The sequence below is a fragment of the Geotrypetes seraphini genome, chromosome 6 (genome assembly GCF_902459505.1).
Source record: "Geotrypetes seraphini chromosome 6, aGeoSer1.1, whole genome shotgun sequence".
Classification (NCBI taxonomy): domain Eukaryota; kingdom Metazoa; phylum Chordata; class Amphibia; order Gymnophiona; family Dermophiidae; genus Geotrypetes; species Geotrypetes seraphini.
In genome coordinates, this window is record NC_047089.1 from 131,337,995 (window position 1) to 131,360,571 (window position 22,577).

Here is a 22,577-nt window from a genome sequence, read left to right on the forward strand (position 1 = left end):
TCTATTCTTTGGCAGAAAGGCTGGAGAGGGGAAATATGATAGAGACACTTAAATACCTTCATGGTATAAATGCATATGTGGATAAGCTCTCAGAAAAAAAGAAGCCCTGCAATAAAGAATTATAAAATGACGGAGAAGGGGAAAGACTCTAGAAATCTAAAAACATGTTTTTAAAAGGGTGATGGATTTTTGGAATGGCTTCTCAATGGAGGTGGTGAAAATGAGGATGGTATATGGAATCAAGAAAGCATGGGGCAAGCATGGAATCACTGAGACAGGAGATTGTACAGCCCAGTAGATGATATGGATGGGCAGACTGGATAGGCCATATGGTCTTCATCTGTAACCTATTCTGTTTCTGTGTTAAATCTGCTCTAATATTTATACTTATAATATATTCACTGTCCATAGTAGTACTTATTTTAAAAAATTGGGATGGCTCAAAAAAAGTATGAATTTTGAAACCTATAAGTGGATAGTGAAAAATGTAGCATATTAAAATGGACCCTTTCAAGATTTACCACTTGGCTTTTACTAGAGCAATGTTTTTCAACCTTTTTACACCCGTGGACCGGCAGAAATAAAAGAATTATTTTGTGTACCGGCAAACTACTAGGACTAAAATTTAAAAACCCCGTTTCCGCCCCATCTCCGGGAGCTCGGTCACCTCAGTAACTATAGAAAAATAGACAAATATAGTGCAAAATATAAACAGCAGATATAAATTCTCTAAACTGACACATTTTGATCACTAAATTGAAAATAAAATAATTTTTCCTACCTTTGCTGTCTGGTGATTTCATAAGTCGCTGGTTGCGTTTCCTTCTGTCTGTGTATCCTTTCTTTCATTTCTTTCTTTCTGCACTCAGGCCCAAGAATTGTCCCTTTCTAATCCCTCCCTCTTTCCTTCCTATGTCCTTAGTGCCCCCAGTGCCTCCTTCCCATGTCTTTAGTGCCCCAAATGCCTCCTTCCCATGTCCTTAGTGCCCCTTCCTGTTTTTAGTGCCCCCAGTGCCTCTTTCCTATGTCTTTAGTGTCCCCAGTGCCTCCTTCATATATCTTTAGTGCCCCCAGTGCCTCCTTCCTATATCCTTCTCACAGCCTTCCACACTTTATCCCACCCCGAAGCCAGCCTGTCTACCTCTCTCCCTCCCCCAGTGCCTCCTTCCTATGTCCCTCTCACAGCCTTCCACACTTTATCCCACCCCAACCCCCAAAGCCAGCCTGTTTGCCTGTCTATCTCTCTCCCTCCCTCCCTGGCCAAAGCCTGCTTGCCTGCCTACCACCTTCCCTCCCTGCCCTACAAAAAAAAAAAAAAAAGAGCCTCCCTCCTTCCTTTCCCCTGCTCTTACTGCCCTGCCGCTGCTGCTAAAGCAGACAGGAAGTCTTCTTTCCGACGTCAATTCTGACATTGGAGAGGACATTCTGGGCCAGCCAGGCAGCGATTGGCTGGCCCAGAACATCCTCTCCGACGTCAGAATTGACGTCAGAAAGAAGACTTCCTGTTGGTTTTAGCAGCAGCGGCAGGGCGATAAGAGAAGGGGACCCGGGGAAAGGAAGGAAGGAAAGGAAATGATCGCCTGTCCTGTTGTCCCCGAGCACAGCTTCGGGATGCTGTCCCGAAGCTGTGTGTGGGGACAACGGAACAGGAGGTCTGAAAACGGACCTAAGGTCACTTTAATCTTGCCGGCCCTGTGCAGACTGGCAGAAATTTCCTGCGGACCGGCACTGGTCCGCAGACCAGCGGTTGAAGAACAGTGTACTAGAGAATGACAATTTTTCCCCATCCCCAAGGGAACTCATTTTCCTGTCCCATCCCTGCCCCATTTCTGCAAGCTCTGTCCTCATCTGCACAAGCCTCAAATACTTTAAAATCATAAGTGTTTGAGGCAGAGCTTACAAGAATGAGACAGTGACAAAACTCGCGAGGACGGGACAATTAAGTTCCTGCGGGGACAGGGACAAATTTGTCCCCCTTTCATTCTCTAGCTTTTACTACATGAATGAATAACATCCAGAGAGCATTAAACCTTTGCAGAGACAGTTTCTTGTATATCAACCTTGTTTATTGAGGAGTGAAGAGATACTGCCAGACATGCCAAAAGACACTTCACATTCAAGGGCCTGAAGATAATGACTTTCCACATTGAGTCACAAGCCTTTTGGGAAAAAATACTGAACGTGACGTCAATATGAATCTTCATGCTTGATATACTTTTCATTCCCAATTTTCGATCTACTGCTTTACTGGGTAGGTGGCCTCACTTCTATCCTAAAAAAATATTCACTCTCCCAATTAATATAATTAACATTAGATGTGCTGAATGTTTTGCCTAATATAATGCTCTTCTATGTCGGTTTCACTAAGGTCTAAAAGTGGTTTACACTTCTTCATTTCTAATAAAATGAAGCTGGTTTCACTTTAATCAAATCATTAGGAGAAGTGAACTTTATAGGTAGAAAAATACTCTTTCGGTGACATTTGCAGACTTTTATAAGGAACATCTTCAGTTTTTGTAACGGGCATCCATTTAAACACCTCTCTCAAGCACGGCACTTCCTGCTGCCAACACCGTCTGTGGTCTGCAGAAGAATATCCTACACGCACTACAGTTCATTTCGTTCAGAAAATAAACCAAAGAAAACTAAAGAAATAAGTTTATTTGGAGTTAGGTGATAACGCCCTTCAAGCAGTGCTCAGTAGGTCCTGTAGGGCTTTCTGCTGTGCAGCATTGAGCTGCGATATGCATTCTGTCCATAATCCTCCAGATGCCTACAAAACAAAAATGTATAAGTTTTACTGACCCAGTTATCATCCCCCCCAAAAAAATGACACCAAATCTCTTTAAATCAGCACAACAGAACACATATTTATACATGTGCTATCAATATCAGCCAGTAGTTTTATACAGTGGCAGAGAATGTGGTGAAAGCACTTAGTTTAGCAGGGTTTTATAAAGGTTTGGATAATTTTCTAAACTAAAAAGGTCTGGATAATTTCCTAAACTAAAAATCCATAATCCATTATTGAGATGGCTTGGGAAAGTCTACTGCTTATTCTTAAGATAAGCAGCATAAAATCTGTTTTATTCCTTGGGATTTTGCCATGTTACTGGGTTTGCCACTATTGGATATAGGATACTGGGCTTGATAGACATTCGGTCTGTCCTACTATGGCAACTCTTATGTTCTAAGACTGCTGTTTATGAAAGAGTCAATTTGTTCATATATTTCAGTGTATTGCACAAAATTACAAATAAATGCACCTATTTAAATGTGTATACATTAAAAACCATTAAACAATCAGACTGGTTAGTAGACTATAGATAAAAATCCTATTGTGATGAAATTCCAATTTTAATCTGTATGATTCAAATTTTATCTGTGGGGGCAAGCCTCAGATCATGGAGTAGATCTTTCCCATATTTGGGATTTCTTATCTTATCTTATTAGCTATTTATTTCATTCACAATTTAAAACCTATTCTAAAAAAGCTTCTTTGATTTTATGATTTGAAATTCATATCTTATCTATAGGTGTCCACTCGGGAGGTGGGTCTCAAGCTTATGATGTTAAAAGGAGTGCAAGAGAAGATGGTTTCTTCTGCTTGAAGAAATCCCAAATATGGGAAATATCTACTCCATGATCTGAGGCTTGCCCCCACAGATAAAATTTGAATCCTACAGATTAAAATTGGAATTCTATTAGGAGAGGATTTTAATCTATAGTCTAACCAGTCTGATTGTTTAATGGTTTTTGATGTATGTATATTGATTAAATTTTATATCTATGCTGATATCACCATAGTTATTCCATTTACTACTCTGACCTCCGAGACAAAGATTCACTTATCATTCATTCTAGAACAAATTGAACTATGGATGACCGACTTCAAATTGAAGCTAAACACAGACAAACTAAATTTTTCCTGGCAAGGCCTAACAACAAAATCAAAGACTCATTGATCTCCTTGAACGGTCAGGTCTTCCCTATTGACCATTCCATTAAAATTCTGAGAGTGACTCTGGACCGCCACCTTACTCTAAATGCTCACACAGATTTACTGGTTAAAAAATGCTTCTTGTTACTTTGGAAACTCAGAACCATCAGAAAATACTTTGATGCAGCATCTTTCCGCTTACTGGTTCAATCTTCCATCTTAAGCATGCTCGATTATTGCAACATCATTTACTTGGGATCCTTCAAAAAAACCATTCTAAGACTCAGAGTCTTTCAAAATTCAGCAATCTGACTGATCTTTGGGCTGAAGAAATGGGATCACTGGCTGCCCCTGGAGGCGCAAATTCTGTTTAAGTTCTCTTGTTTGTGTTATAAATCAATACGTGGTCTGGCCCCCACTTACCTAGTTTCCCAATTTAATCTGGCAAGTTCTATTAGGCCCACACGAAAAATACATCTGTTCACCTACCCAACAATAAAGGCCTGCCACTATAAAAGATTCCTGCCCAGAACCCTTGCCTTCCAGGCAGGCAAATGGAACGATTGGCTGAGTAACGTTATCACGCACTCCTCAGCCTATCTCAATTTTAGAAAATTGATAAAAATGAGTTTGTTCAATCGATTTGTAAACTAAGAATTTTATAGCACTGCAAATTCAACCATTAACCTTAAGAACTATATAGCTTTCTACTTCTTCCATTATATAAGATTGTATAGATGTCTTTGAATTGTTGACCTCTTCACTGATTGTCAAGTGCTTCTTGTTGTAAACCGCCTCAAACTTTTTATGGCTTTGGCGGTATATAAAAATAAAATTATTATTATTATCTATAGAATAACCATTTAACTTAAAGTTCTTTGTTGTATTTCTCCTATTTAAATGTGTAACATATTAAATTATCTGGGGAATAATATTCTGCCCTTCTACTTTGCAATACCAGGGTCTGGGTGTTTTAATGGCAGATTGAATTTTATGTACAAGTAGAAAGTACATAGGGAGAAAAAATTTCAACTATATATTGATAGAGGCTGGGTTCCCTTTTAGGTATCATCAGCAGCATGAAAAAAGGTCTTGGAGATACTATGGACAATGCTTCAAAAACCTTTGCTTAATGTATAGTGGTGGTCAAGAAAACGATGGGGCCCATGCAGAAAACTGTGGTAGAGCCTGCACTTTACTGCAAAATTATCGCGGCATACTATAATCAATTTGCATGGAAATTACTGCCACATTAAAATCAAAGCAGTAATCCGTAGCTCATTGATAAACATCACTTTTACTGGCAGTGTCTAAGTGGTAATTGACTCATGCATTAACAGGAAGGGTGGCACACAAACATTTCCAGCATCCCAAACCAGCTGTCTGCAGGGCCTCTGTCTAGTTTCCCTCCCTCTTCTTGACACAATATTCCTGTCTCCCAACAGTAAAAAATAAAATCTCTCTCTTGTGGTTCCAATGAGGCTCTTACCCCTCCAATCCATCTCCCATACCAAATATCAACACAAATACCCTAGTCAAATAGACCCCCCCCCTCCTGATCAGACCCCTCCTGTCCCCAATTAAAAAAAAAACCACCAACCACCCTGATTTCAGTGGCAACCCGCACAAACCCTTTCCCAATCCCCCAGACCTATACCTCAAAACAGCAGAATAGATGCCCACTTGCTCCTGCTTCCAGCACCATATTCAAAATGGTAGTGTCCTGCCTTACATGGTGAATCTTGGGATACACTGGGTGGGACCAGTTATATACCTCACTGCTACCAGCAGGTGGAGACTGAGAACAAACTTGTATATCAGGATAGACTCCCCCACTAGCAATCCATTCTGCTGAATAGCCAAGCAGAACCTAGGAAAGACTTCAACTGAAAACAGTATAACACACTCCGAACAGGAGTGGAAAAACAACAAACATCTGTAAACAACTGTTGGAACTTATGAAGAACTTAATCCTGGTATAGAAAACATCTCCACAGCTCACCAGCTATGCCAGCTGAGCCATAGCCGCTGTTCTTATTTCTCCCCGGCCCTAGAAAAATACTAGAACCCGCAGAAAACACAAAATCTGCATGTGAGCAAAACAAAAACCCGCAATCACTGCACAAAGACATATAGGGTGGGGGACTATACCAGTCTACAGGCTAACAGAAAGAAAATTAGCAGGTAAGACCACTGCCTGATTGACATGAAAAGGAGAAACTACCTTTGGCAGAAAGGAAGGAATAGATCTCAAGACAACCCGCTCCCTAGAAAACTCCAAGAAAGGGGCCCTACAAGAGAAAGCCTGAAGCTCAGGAACACGTCTAACAGAAGTAATGACCACCAAGAAGACCGCCTTTATAGTAAAGTCCTTCAAAGAACAGTCGCCCAACAGTTCAAAAGGTGGGTGTACTAGAACTGACAGAACCAGATTCAGATCCCAAGATGGAACAGAGGGTCATATGGGAGGCTTGAGCAATTTGGCCACCCGCAAGAAGCGAATCACATCAGGAATGGCAGTGAAATGCTGACCCTTCAACAACCCACAAAAGGCTGACAAGGCCACAAGCTGAACCTGGAGAGAAGGCCAAGCCAGACCCCTGTCCAGGCCATCCTGCAAGAATCCGCCTTGAACTGCAAGGTATAGGCGGAATAGAAGTCCCTAATGTAATGTAACTCTAAGATTTAGGCAGGGAAGTGCGAAAAGAGACCACTCCACGCACATTACACCACTCCTCAAATAGACGCCAAGCCCTCACATAAGCCCGAGAGGTAGAAAGACTCCGGGACCCCAAGAGAGTAGAGATCACTTTATCTGAATACCCCTTCTTACTTAGGCGTTCCTTTTCAAGAACCAAGCCTTAAAACAAAAGGAACACAGGTCTAACATTGGAATGGGACCCTGAGTCAGAAGGTCATCAAGAGAGGCAGAGGAAGAGGATCCGCCACCAGATGCCTCACCAGATCCGCGTACCACGGTCAAGGCCAATCCAGAGCCACCAGAACCACGAGGCATGGATGGAGAAGTATGTGGAGAAGAACACTGCCCACTAATGGCCATGGAGGGAACATATACAATAGCCCCTCCGTTGGCCATGGTTGAACCAGAGCATCCAGACCCTCGGCTTGACCATCTCTGCGATGACTGAAGAAGTAGGGCGTTCTGGTGTTGACACTTGTGGCTATCGGGTCCATGAGGGGCTGATCCCAAGATTGCGCTAGCAACTGAAAGGCCACAGGGCTTAGACACCACTCTCCGGGATCTAGCACGTGATGACTTAGGAAGTCCGCTTGAACATTCTCCACTCCGGCTATGTGGGATGTTGATATGTCTTGAAGATAAGACTCCATCCAGACCATGAGAAGAGCCGCCTCTTGTGCTACCAAAGTGCTCCTGGTGCCCCCCTTATGATTGACATGAGCCACCGCCGTGGCACTGTCTGACAGAACCCTAACTCACTTGCCCATCAGAAAGGACTGGAAGGCTAACAGCGCCAGAGGATGGCTCTGGTCTCCAAGACATTGATCGACCAAGAAGCTTTCTCCGTGGACCAGGTGCCTGGAGCTGAGTGACCTAAACACTGAGCTGACCAACCGAGAAGACTGGCATCGATGAGCACCGTCCACTGCTTCTGGTCCAGACTCGCCCCTTGTACAAGATGGGAGGTCTGGGACCACCAACGAAGACTGCGCCAAGCCAAGCCCGGAAGCGTAACAGGATGATCCAGACTGTGCTTCTGAGGCAACCACCTCTGAAGAAGAGCATACTGAAGAGGACCCATGTGGGCCTGCGACCACCTCACTACATTGAGTGAAGCTGCCACTGACCCCAAGACTTGGAGGAAATCCTGCGCCCAAGGACACCATGATGCCATAAGCAGGCAAATCTGAGATTGAAATTTGCTTACCGGGCCTCCGGAAGGAAGATCTTCCCTAAGGAGGTGTCGAACAGCACTCCTAGATACTCCAGGCACTGAGATGGAGACAACTAGCTCTTGGAAAGGTTGAACACCCATCCCAGTGACTGCAGAAACTCCACCACTCGAGTCGTGACCCGGGTGCTCTCCTGGAACGACTTCGCTCGAATCAACCAGTGGTCAAGGTAAGGATGAACTAGAATGCCCTCTCTTCACAATGCTGCCGTGACGACCACCATCACCTTGGTGAACATCCACGGAGCCGTGGCCAGACCAAAGGGAAGTGCACAGAACTGATAATGTTGCTCCAAGACCGCAAAGCACAGGAAGCGATGATGGGAGGCCCGAATAGGAATGTGCACGTAGGCCTCTGTCAGATCTAGGGAGGTCAAAATCTCCCCCAGCTGAACCGCCAGAATCACAGACCGCAGAGTTTCCATGCGAAAGGAAGGCACATGAAGAGCCCTGTTGACCCCCTTCAAATCCAGGATGGGTTGAAAGGTCCCTTCTTTCTTTGGCACCACAAAGTAAATCGAGTACCAACCTGTGCCCCACTCCCATGGGGGAAATGGAACCACCATGGAGATCAAACAATCTTTGAAGGGTCTGGCGAAAGGCCTGCTGTTTCCACGCCACCTGCGAGGGAGAAACAAGAAAACGATCTGGCAAGGAACGGGCAAACTCCAGAGCATAGCCGTCCCGAATCACCTCCAGAACCCACTGGTCAGACGTGATGTCTGCCTATTTCATAGAAAATTCTTGCAGCCGGGTGCCGGCAAGGAGTAATTGGGCAGGACAGGTGGCGGGGGCGCTACCCGCATCCCGGCGGGCCCCACAAAAGGACTGCATGCGCTGGAAGACCCTGTCTCTAGAGAGCCCAGGAGACTGAAAAGAGAAAGCCCCTCGATCAGGGCGGAAATGGCAGAAATCACGCCCACGAGCACCACCACCTCGAGCCAGTGGCCTAGGCCTATCCTCAGGCAAACAAGGCACTTTAGAATCGGTGAGAGTCTGAATCAACTTGTCCAGGTCCTCACCAAACAAGAAAGCACCCTTAAAAGGAAACTTTGTCAACTTAGCTTTGGAGACCGAATCCGCCGACCAAGCGCAAAGCCACAAGGTACGGCGAGCTGCCACTGCAAACGCCAAAGACTTGGTAGAAGTTCGCATGAGGTCATATATGGCATCTGAAAAATAAGAAGCACCCAACTCAATCTTTGCCACCTCGCGCTTGAGCAATTCCCAATCCTGTTTTACTGTCATACACATGCTCGGCCCAGCGAAAACACGCATGAGCCACCAGCCTTCCACACGTCGCCTCCTGGAATGCCTGAGCTGTCACATTAAAACTCTGTTTAAGGAGGGACTCCAACTTAAGTTCCTCCGGGTCCTTCAAGTCCGCACCGCCCTCAACAGACACGGTATGCCTCTTAAACATGGCCGACACCACCACATCCACCACAGGCAACTTCAGAGTGTCCCTATCCCCTTCAGGAATGGGATACAGGCGGGCCATGGAGCACGCAAAATGAAAGGGAACTTCCGGCACCTGCCACTGTGCGAGCATAATATCCCGAGTATCCTGATGCATAGGAAGAAAGCGGGAAGCAGAGTGGATCCCCTTAAGCAAGGGGTCTTCCGTACGCAGAGGCTCCAACATGGTGTCCTCAAAGTGCAAAACCGAGGAGACCTGAAGAATTAGCTCATGAAGTTTCAAGTTTAATAATTGTTTTGATTAATCGCTTAATCGTATTTCAAAGCGATGAATAAATTAAAATTACAGTTTCTGGGAGGTAATACAAAACAAAACAATACATATTAACTAACAATATTAAAAAAATTACGATTACAAACTTAAAAACACAAGGAAAGGGGGGAGATGAAATACAAATCATTATAGGAAAGTAGAACAAAAAAGGAAAAATACAAAATGAATAACAGAAAAACAGTGTAATATAGTACAGTAAAATATTCTGAGCTGCAGTAAGTTTTGTTAATTATCAAAAGCGTCTTTAAAGAGAAATGTTTTTAAGTTACTTTTGAATTTCTCAAGATTCTGCTCTTCCCTTAAATAAATTGGAAGGGCGTTCCATAACTGAGGTGCCGTAACAGAAAAAATAAATTGTTGTCTTGTATTGATGACCTTAAGGGATGGAATAGTTAGTAAATTCTGTTCATTAGATATTCCCACTGAAAATGCACACCACAGACGCCAGCTGAAGGGTGCTTGAACCCCTCGCTGGTGGAATCTGACCCCCCAAGAGGATCTTGAAAATCTCCCCAAAGGTCCAGGTCCTCATCAATTACATCTTGCTCCTCTGGGCAAAAATCCTCATCCCAAAAGACCCTCGGGTGCTTGGATGAGAGAGGAATATAGAGGGGGAAACCGCCACTGTATGGGGCCGCACTGGGGAAGACGTCGAGAGTAAACCCCTCTCCCCCCGAGGCCCCCCAGAGTGGACACAGAACCTCCAGCTGCCAGCACATAAGCTTTACAAAGTGCTAACATAAATTCAGGGGGAAAAACCCCGGCGGCCCCAAGGGACTCTCTGCCCCAGCAGGGGACCCTGCCATACCTTGCCCCTGTATTTCCAGAACATGGGGAAGGTCACCCGAGCTCACAGAAATGAAGAAGGAGGTTCCCGCCGAAATTGGATCAGAAATCTCCAAAATCAGAGCTCCTGCGTCCTGCCATGTCTGAAAAGCCTTGGACTTTCCTAACGATAAGGCCGAGGAACCGACTGACGCGAAAAGGGAATCCCCAGCCATTCTGGTGGCAAGGGAATCCTTTTCTCCCTGAGCATCAGCGGCTGGGGAACCTTCCGCTTGGGCGTCAGGGGAAGCCCAGGCTTCCCCACGATCTGAAGCCGATTTGCGAGGTACATGGGGCAGGTGCCCTGGCCGCCAGCATCTGCTGTTGACGAGGCTGCCCCACCACTCCGGCCTGCATAATGCTTGCACAGGCCAGCCGCAAGTACCTTGTGTCTGGAGCACAGTACACACTTTTTCCCTTTAAAAGCGCTCATTCTGCTGAAAATCACCCTAGCTTTAAGGGAAAGTGCTGGTTAGTTGAGAAAAACACAGAAAAGGGCTGTTTTAAAGGGAAATGAGCCTTTTTTTACCGGCACACTTCACAGGATTTTTTTTTTTTTTTACTTAAACAGAACAGACTCCATGGCTCTCAAAGCTTGAGGGCTGACCAATCAGGGGGTCAGACCGCCTGTTGAGGCACTTCTACAAAAATTTGGGGAGGTGGAGGAAGGTGGGGAGAGGGACCCAGCACGAGACCTGCCGAGTTTAACACCCCCGAGGTTGGACGGTACTACTCGAAAGGGTCCAGCGAAGAGCAACTAAGATGGTTAAAGGGTTGGAGGAGCTGCCGTACAGCGAAAGATTAGAGAAACTGGGTCTCTTCTCCCTTGAACAGAGGAGATTGAGAGGGGACATGATTGAAACATTCAAGGTACTGAAGGGGATAGACTTCAGTGTTCTCCCTAGCGGGTTATACGGGCGCTCCGCCCAGCTAATTTAGGTGAGCGCCCAGCTGTCAAAATTTTTTTAAACCCTGGAGCATGGGTTCAATTCGCTGCAGGCTAGGGCGGGAGATAGGGCAGCGAGTTGAAGGAAGGGAGGGAGGGAAGTAAGCTTATGTGCGTGGTGAGTTGTGCCTAAGGAGGGGGGAGGAGGAGGCGGGGTGGGCTGGTAGGACGGTTGGTTTTCAGTTTGCCTCTGGAAAGAGGGGGGGGGGGGTTAGCGTCTGTGTGCTTGGCTCCTCTTAGCGCTCGTTGTTGCGCTGCAGTGCGGACAGTGAGTCCCTTGGCCAGCCAGCATGGTACTGCGGAAGAAAAATAAGAGCCCCCCCCGGTCTTCAGCCACGAGTGCGTGATTGAAAATCACGCCGATATGGTGTCATGCGTGGCCATGGTCATCCTGCTGGGACTCATGTTCGAGGTATTGGGAAGTTGCTACTTGTGTGGCCTGTCTGCGCATGTCAGCCTGTGCAACTTCTGTAACGAAAACCCCCGTCCTCCCTGCCTTGTCCCAGCGTGCCTAGCAGCGAACCACTTGTAGGGCTTACCAAGTTTCTAAAGTCTTATCCAACCAAACTGAGGTTAATGGTTTTACCTTGCTTTGGGCCTTCCTCGCTGCTGGGTCCTGCCTTCGCGGAAACAGAAAGTAGGCAGGACCCGGCAACGAGGAAGGCCCGAAAGCAGGTAAAAGCAGCAAGTTGTAAGCTTCCCTCTGTCACTGACCTATGGAAAATAGGTCAGCGATGGAGGGAAGCTCACAATTTGCCTAGTGACTCTGCCGATGGGTGTATGAGCTGGGAGGGATGGGAAGAGAAATGCTGCTGCTGCACCGAATGGGGGAGGGGAGGGGGAAGAGAAATGTTCTGTTGCTGCACCCATTTTTTTTTTGGGGGGGAAGGGAAGAGAAATGCTGCTGTACCCAATTTTTGGAGGGGGAAGAGAAAAGCTGCTGCTGCACCCAATTGGGGAGGGGAAGAGAAGTGCTGCTGCAGCAGCAGCACCCAATTGGGGAGAGAGAGGGGAGAAGTAAGACCAGGGAAGGGAGAGGAGAGGTTTGAGATGCCAAGACCATGGGAGGGAGGGAGGGAAAAGAGCTACCAGACCATGGTGGGGGGAGAGATGTCAGCACATATGGGGGGAGGGGAGAAGGGAGATGCCAGGGCATGGGGGAAGAGAAGTGAAAGAGATAGAGATGCCAGACCATGGGGTGGAGTGGGAAGGAAAGGAGAAGAGAGAGATGCCAGAGCATAGGGGAGGGGGGTGAAGCTGAAATGAATCATGTACAAAGGAGAGAAAGGGCATATGGTATATTTATTGAAGGGACATAGAAAGTTTATTGAAGGGACATAGAAAGAGGGAAGATGCCATATGAAACAGAGAGAGGGTGAACACTGGATGCAAGGGGCAGAGAGAGGGTGGACAGTAGATGGAAGGGGTATAGAGAGAGAGGGCAGAGGCTGGGTGGAAAGGACAAAGAGAGGACAGATGTTGCATGGAAGGGAGCGAGGACAAATGCTGAATAGAAAGAAGAGAGTGAAGAGAAGATGATTAAAGCAGAAATGACAAAAGGTAGAAAAAAAATTGTTTTGTTGCTTTACTGTAGAATCAAGTAGTATTGTAACTTTATTGATTAAAGTTTATAAATAGAAAATGGAAATAAGGCAGTTTTTTAGGGACTAAACGCCTTTCCTCAGGTCAGGATAGGATACCATAACAGCAGGGGTGCCCAAATGATCGATCGTGATCGACCAGTAGATCGCAAAGGAAATGCGAGTCAATCGCGTTGCCTTTCCATTCTTTTTCTTCCTGCTTCCCTGACCAGGCCAGGCGCGTACAAGCACTGGACTCACAAGACTTCACCTCCGACGTCAATTCTGATGTCGGAGAGGAAGTTCTGGGCCAGCCAATCGCTGCCTGGCTGGCCTGAAACTTTCTCTCCGACATTAGAATTGACGTCAGAGGTGAAATCTTGTGAGTCCGGCGCTTGTATGTGTCTGGCCTGGCTCGGGGAGCCAGCAGAGAGAAATCGGCATGGTGGCTTAGGGGGTAGAGAAAGAATCGGGGAAGTGGAGAAATCGGTGCGATGGCTTGGGGGGGGCAGGGGGAGAGAGAAAGAAAGACAGGCAGGGGGGGGAGAGAGAAAGAAAGGCAGAAATAAAGAGAGGGGCAGGGGGGAGAGAGAAAGACAGGCAGACAGGGGGGGAGAGAGAGAGACAGAAAGAAAAGGGGAGGGACAGAAAGAAAGAAATATTGGATTTACAGTCAGAAGAAGGAAATGCAACCAGAGACTCATGAAATCATCAGACAAAAAGGTAGGAAAAATTATTTTATTTTCAATTTAGTGGTCAAAATGTGTCCGTTTTGAGAATTTATATCTGCTGTCTATATTTTGCACTATGGCCCCCTTTTACTAAACCACAATAGCGGTTTTTAGCGCAGGGAGCCTATGAGCATCGAGAGCAGCACAGGGCATTCAACGCATTTCCCTGTGCTAAAAACCGCTATTGTGATTTAGCAAAAAAGGAGGGGGTATATTTGACTGTTTTTGTATAGTTGTTCCTGAGGTGACATTGCATAAAGTCATCTGCCTTGACCTCTTTGAAAACCCGCGGAATATAAATAATAATTAACATTTTCTCTGCGTACAGTATGCTTTGTATTTTTTTAAATTTTATTGTTTAGTAGATCATTTTGACTTGGTCATTTTAAAAGGAAGTCATATTGAGCATTGGAAAATAATAATAATTAACTAATAAAAATAGTACACATTTAGGGCTCCTTTTACTAAGTTGCGATAGTGGTTTAAGCGTGCGCTTAGCACGCGCGCTAGACGCTAATACCAACACTGAGCTGGCGTTAGTTTTCCCGCATAGTGAGGAGGTTTGCGTGCTCTAAAAACGCTAGCGTGCCTTAGTAAAAGAGGGGCTTAATTTTCCTCACCACCAAATTTCCCCATCCCACCCCACCCGGCTACTTTTTCATGCCACCCGGCTGGAAAAAATTTCTGGGGAGAACACTGGACTTAGTAGATAAGGACAGGTTGTTCACCCTCTCCAAGGTAGGGAGAATGAGAGGGCACTCTCTAAAGTTGAAAGGGGATAGATTCCGTACAAACGTAAGAAAGTGGTAGAAAACTGGAACGCTCTTCTGGAGTCTATCATAGAAGAAAACACCCTCCAGGGATTCAAGACAAAGTTAGACAAGTTCCTGCTAAATAAGGACATACGCTGGTAGGGCTACTCTCAGTTAGGGCACTGGTCTTTGACCACAGGTCCGCCGCTTGAGTGGACTGCTGGGCATGATGGACCACTGGTCTGACCCAGCAGCGGCAATTCTTATGTTCTTATGACCCCCAAACAGGATCCATTCTAAGCTCTATCCAGCACAAAAGGGGAACCCAGGAGTCCAAAACAAAATTCCAACAGTACTAAAAGGGGAGCCAAATTAGTTTTACCACCAGCTTTAATGGAAACTGTGGAAGACTGGATTGCTAGGGAGGAGTCTATCCTGATATACAAGTTTGTTCTCAGTCTCCACCTGCTGGTAGCAGTGAGGTATATAACCCATTCGTAAGGACTATACCAGTCTACCAGGCGATACAGAATGTTTATTAGTATGGTTTTAAGGAATCTGACCCCACTTGTTATAAGCATATTGAAACCAGTGTTATTTCTGTACCGATTTATTGTATTTTTTCAATACAACAATTAGAATTCTTAACTTTTGGAGAAACGAACAAAGTACCTTAAAATATTACAAGAAAGAAATATACTTTAATATCCAGGTATCAGAAACCTTAACCTTTATATTGAAAGAAAAAAATAAAATTGTACTTTTGAACAAATTCAACTGTACTAACCTGAACTTGGCGAACAACATTAGCTAATCGTTTTCCACATGAATCTTCATTTTTAATAGAATCATGAATGCCACCATCTGCAATTATGCTGAATATTTTGGGTAAATTGGAGTTATTTGGCCCTAGCACAATTGGGTTGTTGCTGATAGAAAGAAAAAATAATCAAATCAGTGAAAATGTCACATTGTTGCTGTCCTTATGTCAAACATACATGACGTTTTATTAAATTCTAAAATTATTATATCAGGATTGCACAAATTAAAATGATTGCATAAAGATTAAAGTAAACCCATATCTTTCCATATTAAATTATCATGCAATAAATTATAGAATTATAGTTCAAGTTCCTGTTTTTCTGAATAAACACAGAAGGCTTTTTTCAACGAACTGAGTCACACTATTATGACCACCTGCTAATATCCAAAATAACCACCTCTGGCAGCCATGGGAGTGACTCAGTAAGATGCTAGATGGTTGCTAGAGGTATCTGGAACCATGCAGACTGCAGTGCATCAGACAGTTGCTGATGACTGTCTGGTGGTAGATCAATCAAACATATCTATCAAGGTGGTCCCAAATGTGCTCACTTGGGTTAAGATCTGGGGAATTTAGAGGCCAGGGATTTAGCTGGAAGTCTTGGACTTACTCTGCAAACAATTCTGGTGCATTGTCCTACTGAAAGATCCCTTCGGCCATAGGGAAGACCGTTAAAATGTACAGGTGTACTTGATCGACAAGGATGGAAAAATACCCATATCGGTTTAGTGCGCCTTCCAGAGGTATGAAGGGACCCAGACCTTACCAAGAAAACATTTCCTGAACCATAACGGTGCCACCACCAGTTTGAGTACATGAATAAACTCATGTAAACCATTCTGAGCTCTTCTGGGAGAACAGTATAGAAATTGAATAAAAATTTTGTGTATATCCAACAATGGTTGCTGAATGTTTGTTTTTGCCAGTCTCATGCCTGATACGGCAACGTCCATCTGTTTGATTGAGCTCAAAATGTATCTCAGAGAAGACAACCCTCTCTGCCAGTAGGTGCAAGTCCAATGTTGGTACTCCTGTGCAAATTACAGCCTTTTTTAGTGATGAACCATCATGAGCATGGGCGCAGTCACCAGCCATCTGCTCCAGAGCCCCATTTGCAATAGGGTTCACTGCACAGTCGATTTGGGTACACATCTGGAAACTTCCTGATTTGTTCGGACGGTGTGTTGCTCCAAGATATCATGCTGATTGACCAGCACCAACCTGTGCAGCTGACGTTCACTTCTCAAATCTATGGCTCGTGCTGCCCTCCCCCAATTACCATGTCGGGTCATCGAAAAGGTTCCATTCGTCTACTCACGGTACACTTTAGTCGCAGCAGTCCATGAACAGTTCACAAACTCCACCACTTCCAAAATGCTGCTGCCCTTGGTCCAGCAGCCGATGATCATGCCTTTTTCTATGTCTGATAAATTGTACTCCCTCCTCCCCCAACCATGACAGCCACGGTTGCTATATTGCCAACTTGCTGACATCCCACCTTATAAACCAATGAATTCTGCGCGTGGCACGTGTATTCGTTCATTGGCTATGCATCCCAGTTGTCAGAGGTAGGCGGAGGTCATAATAATTTGACTCGACCATGTATTTTCCAGGCAGAAATGAAACTATATGTACATGAATGCAATAGAAATGAGTGAATGATGGAACAGCAGGTAGAATTAAACAGAACACATAATACCTTTCCATCCACCATTTGAAAAAAAAAGAGCAACACACTTGATTTAAGGGCTTATATTCACTGAATTTTGTTTACATCTGAGTAGTAAAAATACGGAAAAATTCATGTTTTAACCAATACAAAATCATGTGAATAAAAATACAAGATTTTCTGCTTCAAATTAAAGGCAAAGAAAAATACAAAATTTCCCCTCAGCCATTTTATAAAATCAAGAGCCATAAATACAACAGGACAAAGATATTTATTTATTTAGATTTTTATCCCGTCCTCCCAGTAGCTCAGAACGGTCTACAAGTGAACATACAAAATGGAGTGTAATTAGACATATAAGATATACAATAGATTTAAATGTTTTGACATACAAGGCTGTGCAGTAGTTTAAATACAGGGAGTATACAGCAAATTAAGAGTAGAGTTTAAGTATAAGTAGTTTAGTTTAAATACAAGTTATTTGAGTTTGGATACAGTTTATCAGAGTACAGACTAAGAGAGGACTATACTGAAATTTAGGGAGAAGATAGACAGGAGAGAGAAGAGAGAGGTGGGGCTTAAGGGGGGGGTGTAGACTGAGGGTGACTTTTAGTTGAAGAGGAGGGTCTTTACCATTTTACGGAATGTCAATAATGAGTTCTGTAGTCTGAGTTGAGGGGGGAGTTGGTTCCAGAGATGTGGAATGAAGTGGCTCAGGGATCGTTTGCGGGCAGTTTCTGAGAGGAGGGACCTTCCGGGGGGAATGCATAGGCGTATCTCCGATTTTGAGCGGAGGGTGCGAGTGGGGGTGTAGATGGGAAGCTTGGATTTTATGTAGGAGAGGGTGGTGGTGTAAATTCTCTTATGTGCTATTGCCAGGGCCTTGAAAGCACAGCGCTGGCTAATTGGGAGCCAGTGTTCAGCGCGGAGTGCTGGGGAGATGGGATCATGGTAGTTGAGGTTGTATAGGAGGCGGATAGCTGGATTTTGGACCCGTTGGAGGCGTTTGAGATTATTTTTGGTTAGTCCATTAAATAGGGAGTTACAGTAATCCATTCTGGAGAGGACATATGCGTAGAGGAGTTGGGCGAGGTCAGGTGTGGAGATGTAGGGTTTGATCCTTCTCAGTTGGCGAAGGTAGTAGAAGGAGGTGGAGATTACTTGGGATATGTGGGCAGATAGGGATAGGTGTCCGTCTAAGGTTACTCCTAGGCTGTGTACCTGATCTGTTGCTGTTAGTAGAGTGGAGTCCCATGCTAGTGTAGGACGTGTGTATTTGGTGCTTTTTTCCCTGATCCATAAGAGTTCGGTTTTAGAGGCGTTCAGTTGAAGTTTGTTGTTTGACATCCAAGTTTTCATGTCAAAGAGGCAGTGTTGGAGGTTAGCAATTTGGGACGACTGGTTCTCGCCTAGTGGGAGGAGCAGCTGGATGTCATCTGCATAAGAGTGGATTTTAATGCTATATTTCTGCGCTATATCAATGACAGGCCTGATGTAGAGGTTGAATAGGAGGGGGGATAGAAGGGCGCCTTGAGGAACACCATATTTGATAGGCTTGGGGTTAGATTTGTGTGTCCCTAAAAGGACAGTCTGGGTCCTTTGATGGAGGAAGGAGGTGACCCATTGGAGAGCTGTGTCCTTGATTCCGAGGTCACAGAGTCTGGATGTGAGGAGGTGGTGGTCGACTGTGTCAAAGGCAGCGCTGAGGTCAAGTAGGACTAGTAGGGCATCACTGCCTTTGTCGAGTATTGACCAGCTGTCATCAATGATATCAAGGAGTACTGACTCTGTGCTGTGGCCTTTTCGGAAGCCGGACTGGGCAGGGGATAGAGCAGTTTATTCTTCAATGAAAGGGTGTAGTCGGTGGAGCACAATTCGTTCAAGGAGTTTGGAGACAAATGGGAGGTTGGAGACTGGGCGATAGTTGCCGGGTTCGTTAGGATCAAGGGTGGGTTTTTTGAGAGTGGGCTTGATAATAGCTGACTTCCAGCTGAGGGGAACAGTCCCAGTGATGAGAGAGGTGTTAATGATGGGGAGGATGGATTCTGCCATGGCGTCTTCTGTGGACAGCAGGAGGCTGGATGGGCAGGGATCGAGGATGGTGTTGGAGGGTTTGAGTTCTCTCAGGGTTTCGAGAACCTCGGCATGAGTGGCCATATTAAATTGGGAGAGAGTGGCAGAGGATGGGGTATTTGGAATCGGTTGGGGCTGAGCAGGAGTGGGTTTGGTGTTGGTGTCAAGATTATCACGGATGGTTTGTACTTTGGACTGGAAGAAGTCCGAGAGAGTCTCGCTATCAAGTTCTGTTTGGTTGTTGTGGCTTTTTCTTTGGGCATTGGTGAAGAGTTGGTTTGTGAGGATGAACAGTTGTTTGGATCTAGAAGGGGCTAGTTGTAGGAGGCGAGAGTAGTAGGTCTTTTTCGCTTCTAGGATGGCAGCTTTGTATGTGATGGATATGTTATTCCAGTGGGCTTTGGTTTCTGAGTTCGGGTGTTTGATCCAGATCCTTTCTGCTTTCCTCAGTGATCGTTTTATAGATCAGAGGTCACTGGTGTACCAGGGAGCAGGTGCTTTGTTGGTGATTATTTGAGTTGTTTTTGTCTGGGCAAGGCTATTATAGAGGGATTGGATGTTGGAGTGCCATGTGGAGGCTGCCAGGTCAATGGAGTGGGGATGTTGGATGCAGGTTTCATTTAGGGTGCGAATGCCCATGGCCATGGCTGGAGGGCTGACTGAATTAGGGAGTTGACGTAGAGTGGGAGGGGTAGGGTCTTTACGCGGGGCTAGGGTAGTTTCGAGTGGGAGTTCGAATTCAATGAGGTGGTGGTCTGACCATGGGACAGGTGTGGTGGTATAGGTTGTTTGTTGGGGCTCTGCAGTTGGGCCTCTGAGGGTGAAGAGCAAGTCTAAGATGTTGCCTGCTGAGTGCGTGGGGGTGGTTATAGCTTGATGAAATCCCAGGTCAGTGAGGGAGGAGAGGAAGTTGTCAATTTGTCCTGAGGTGTTGGGGTAGTCTGAGAAATTGAAATCTCCCAAGATGGTCACGTGTTTGTGAGAGATGGATAGTTCAGTGATGAATTCGAGGAAGGTCTCTAAGGTATCTGCTGGGGAGCTAGGGGTTCTGTAGAGGAGTATGAGGGCGATTTTGTGTTTGTGGCCTATGGTGAACGCAAGTGCTTCTAGGGAGGGAATATTGATGGAGTTTATCAGTTTTGGTGTGGCGGAGGTCTTGATAATGGTAGTCACTCCACCTCCTTTCCCAGAGGTACGTGAGCAGGCTAGGGCCTGGTAGCCTGGAGGACATAGTTCGCTTAGTGTTATCCCATCATTATCTTGGAGCCAGGTTTCAGTGATCATGAAGGCGTCCCAATTCTTGTATTAGAAATTAGAAGTGTCTACACAAGTCATTTCCATCTTCTTTCATAGTGCATGTCAAATACACACTAACTGAGTGATAGGATTTTCAGAAAGGTATACCATCTTTCACCTACGGTTGTCATTATTTTCCCAATTCAGCTCTAGCCTTTTCCTCTTCCCTATACCCTTTTGCTTAGTTTCAGGAGACATTTCAGACTTTTCAGTACTAGGAACATATACTTTCATTAAAACTTATTTCAAAATTAATAAACTATGTTGTATCAAAAAAGCAGTATTGCTTTACCTTAACAGAATTTCTGCCTTCATAAAAGGGTGACATCCGATATAAATCTGGCTAGAAAAGTTAACACTCACTAGTTTCCTAGCACAGTAAACTATGCATGTATATTTGCACAGTTGCAGACTGTCACCTCTGTCCCACAAATATAGTTACAATCAGCAGAAGCCACTCCAAGAAGGAAGAGGTGAGTTTTGTGAGGACTGAATTGAACTGTCCTCAGAGAACACCATTTACAGGTAAGCAATTATGTTTTCTCCAAGAACAAACAAGATATATACCCTTCATGTATGAGAATCCTCAGCTACAAACTGCCTTTTTAAAAGTGGGGCGGAGGTGGGGAAGAGTGGAAAAATAGTGTATTAGTGAGTAACATGTTTTAGCTGGGCAATAGGTCATCCACCCACCACCCTTGTTTTTTTAATTAAGGTAACCGGGAAATAAAAATGAACCCCAGGGATGAATGGAGTTAGATTCTAAATCTCAAGATGCTACAGAACAAACTAGCCAAACCTATTGTCACATCATTTATCTTATTCCACAGACAGCAATATAGTAAATGACAACATATAAAGTGCAGGTCATACCCATCCATCTATGTCCTTTTTAAATATGAAGGTTATTTAAGTTTAGCTTTCACCATTCTCTTTCTAGAAAGGGATCCTCTAGGTTTATTCCACTTTTTTAAAAAAATTTCATTGCTTTTTGTTTCTATTATCTCCTCTAAAAGGGTATCTCAGACATCCACCATCCTCTCTATGAACAGGTATTTCCTGATGTCAATCTAAAATCTACTGCCCTACAACCTCAATTTATGTACAGTGGTAGATCCGTTTCCTATCTCTGAAAAAGATGTTTTTATATATTAATATCTCTTAAGTACCTAATGTGTGTGTACCATGTTTCCAGCCAGATTTATATCGGATGTCACCCTTTTATGAAGGCTGAAATTCTGTTAAGGTAAAGCAATACTGCTTGAATTTTTAAACATAATAACTGTATGTAACCATCGAATTAAATAACTTTCCTTATGTTTTAGTATTGTTAGTTAAATCCCATTTAAGTTTTAATTTTTCTTTTTTGTTGTTGTTTTTATTGTAAATGATATATTAATTAATTTCTGAACAATTTGTACATCGCCTAGAAATTTGAATAGGCGATAAATCAAGACATTTAATAAACTTGGATAAACTTGGAAAACTTTTTTGATACAACATAGTTGTAATGAAACATAAGTTTTAATGATTAAGGGGATGGAAAACCTTTCATATGCTGAGAGATTGGAAAAACTGGGACTCTTTTCCCTAGAAAAGAGAAGATTAAGAGGGGATATGATAGAGACTTACAAGATCATGAAGGGCATAGAGAGAGTAGAGAGGGACAGATTCTTCAAACTTTCAGAAAATAAAAAAACAAGAGGGCATTCGGAAAAGTTGAAAGGAGGCAAATTCAAAACTAATGCTAGGAAGTTCTTCTTTACACAACGTGTGGTGGACACCTGGAATACAATTCCAGAGGAAGTTATAGGGCAGAGTACAGTACTGGGGTTTAAGAAAGGTTTGGACAAATTCCTGCTGGGAAAGGGGATAGAGGGGTATAGATAGAAATTTACTGCACAGGTCCTGGACCTGTTGGGCCGCCGCGTGAGCGGACTGCTGGGCGCGATGGACCTCGGGTCTGACCCAGCGGAGGCATTTCTTATGTTCTTATATGTTCCTAGTACTGAGAAATCTGAAATGTCCCCTGAAACTAAGCAAAAGGGTATAGGGAAGAGGAAAGGGCTAGAGCTGAATTGGGAACATAATGACAACCGTAGGTGAAAGATGGTATACCTTTCTGGAAATTCTAACACTCAGTTAGTGTGTATTTGACATGCACTATGAAAGAAGATGGAAATGACTTGTGTGTACCTAATGTGTGTGTACATCCTTTCCTCTAGAGTAGAGTTTTTCAACCGGTATGCCACAGAGT

General features: G+C 44.4%; 1 protein-coding gene across 1 annotated transcript in view; it reads right to left on the minus strand.

Annotated features, from left to right (window-relative positions):
* Positions 1–2,044: 2,044 nt before the first annotated feature.
* The window catches only part of IPO5 (importin 5), a 387,223-nt gene continuing 366,690 nt past the window's right edge, over positions 2,045–22,577 (minus strand). Inside the window, exons 25-26 of the mRNA XM_033948411.1 lie at positions 15,247–15,388; positions 2,045–2,773 (exon numbers count right to left, since the gene is read on the minus strand). Of these exons, the coding sequence (XP_033804302.1) occupies positions 2,687–2,773; positions 15,247–15,388 (229 nt within the window). The 3' untranslated portion in view covers positions 2,045–2,686. The remainder of the gene's footprint in view (positions 2,774–15,246; positions 15,389–22,577) is intronic.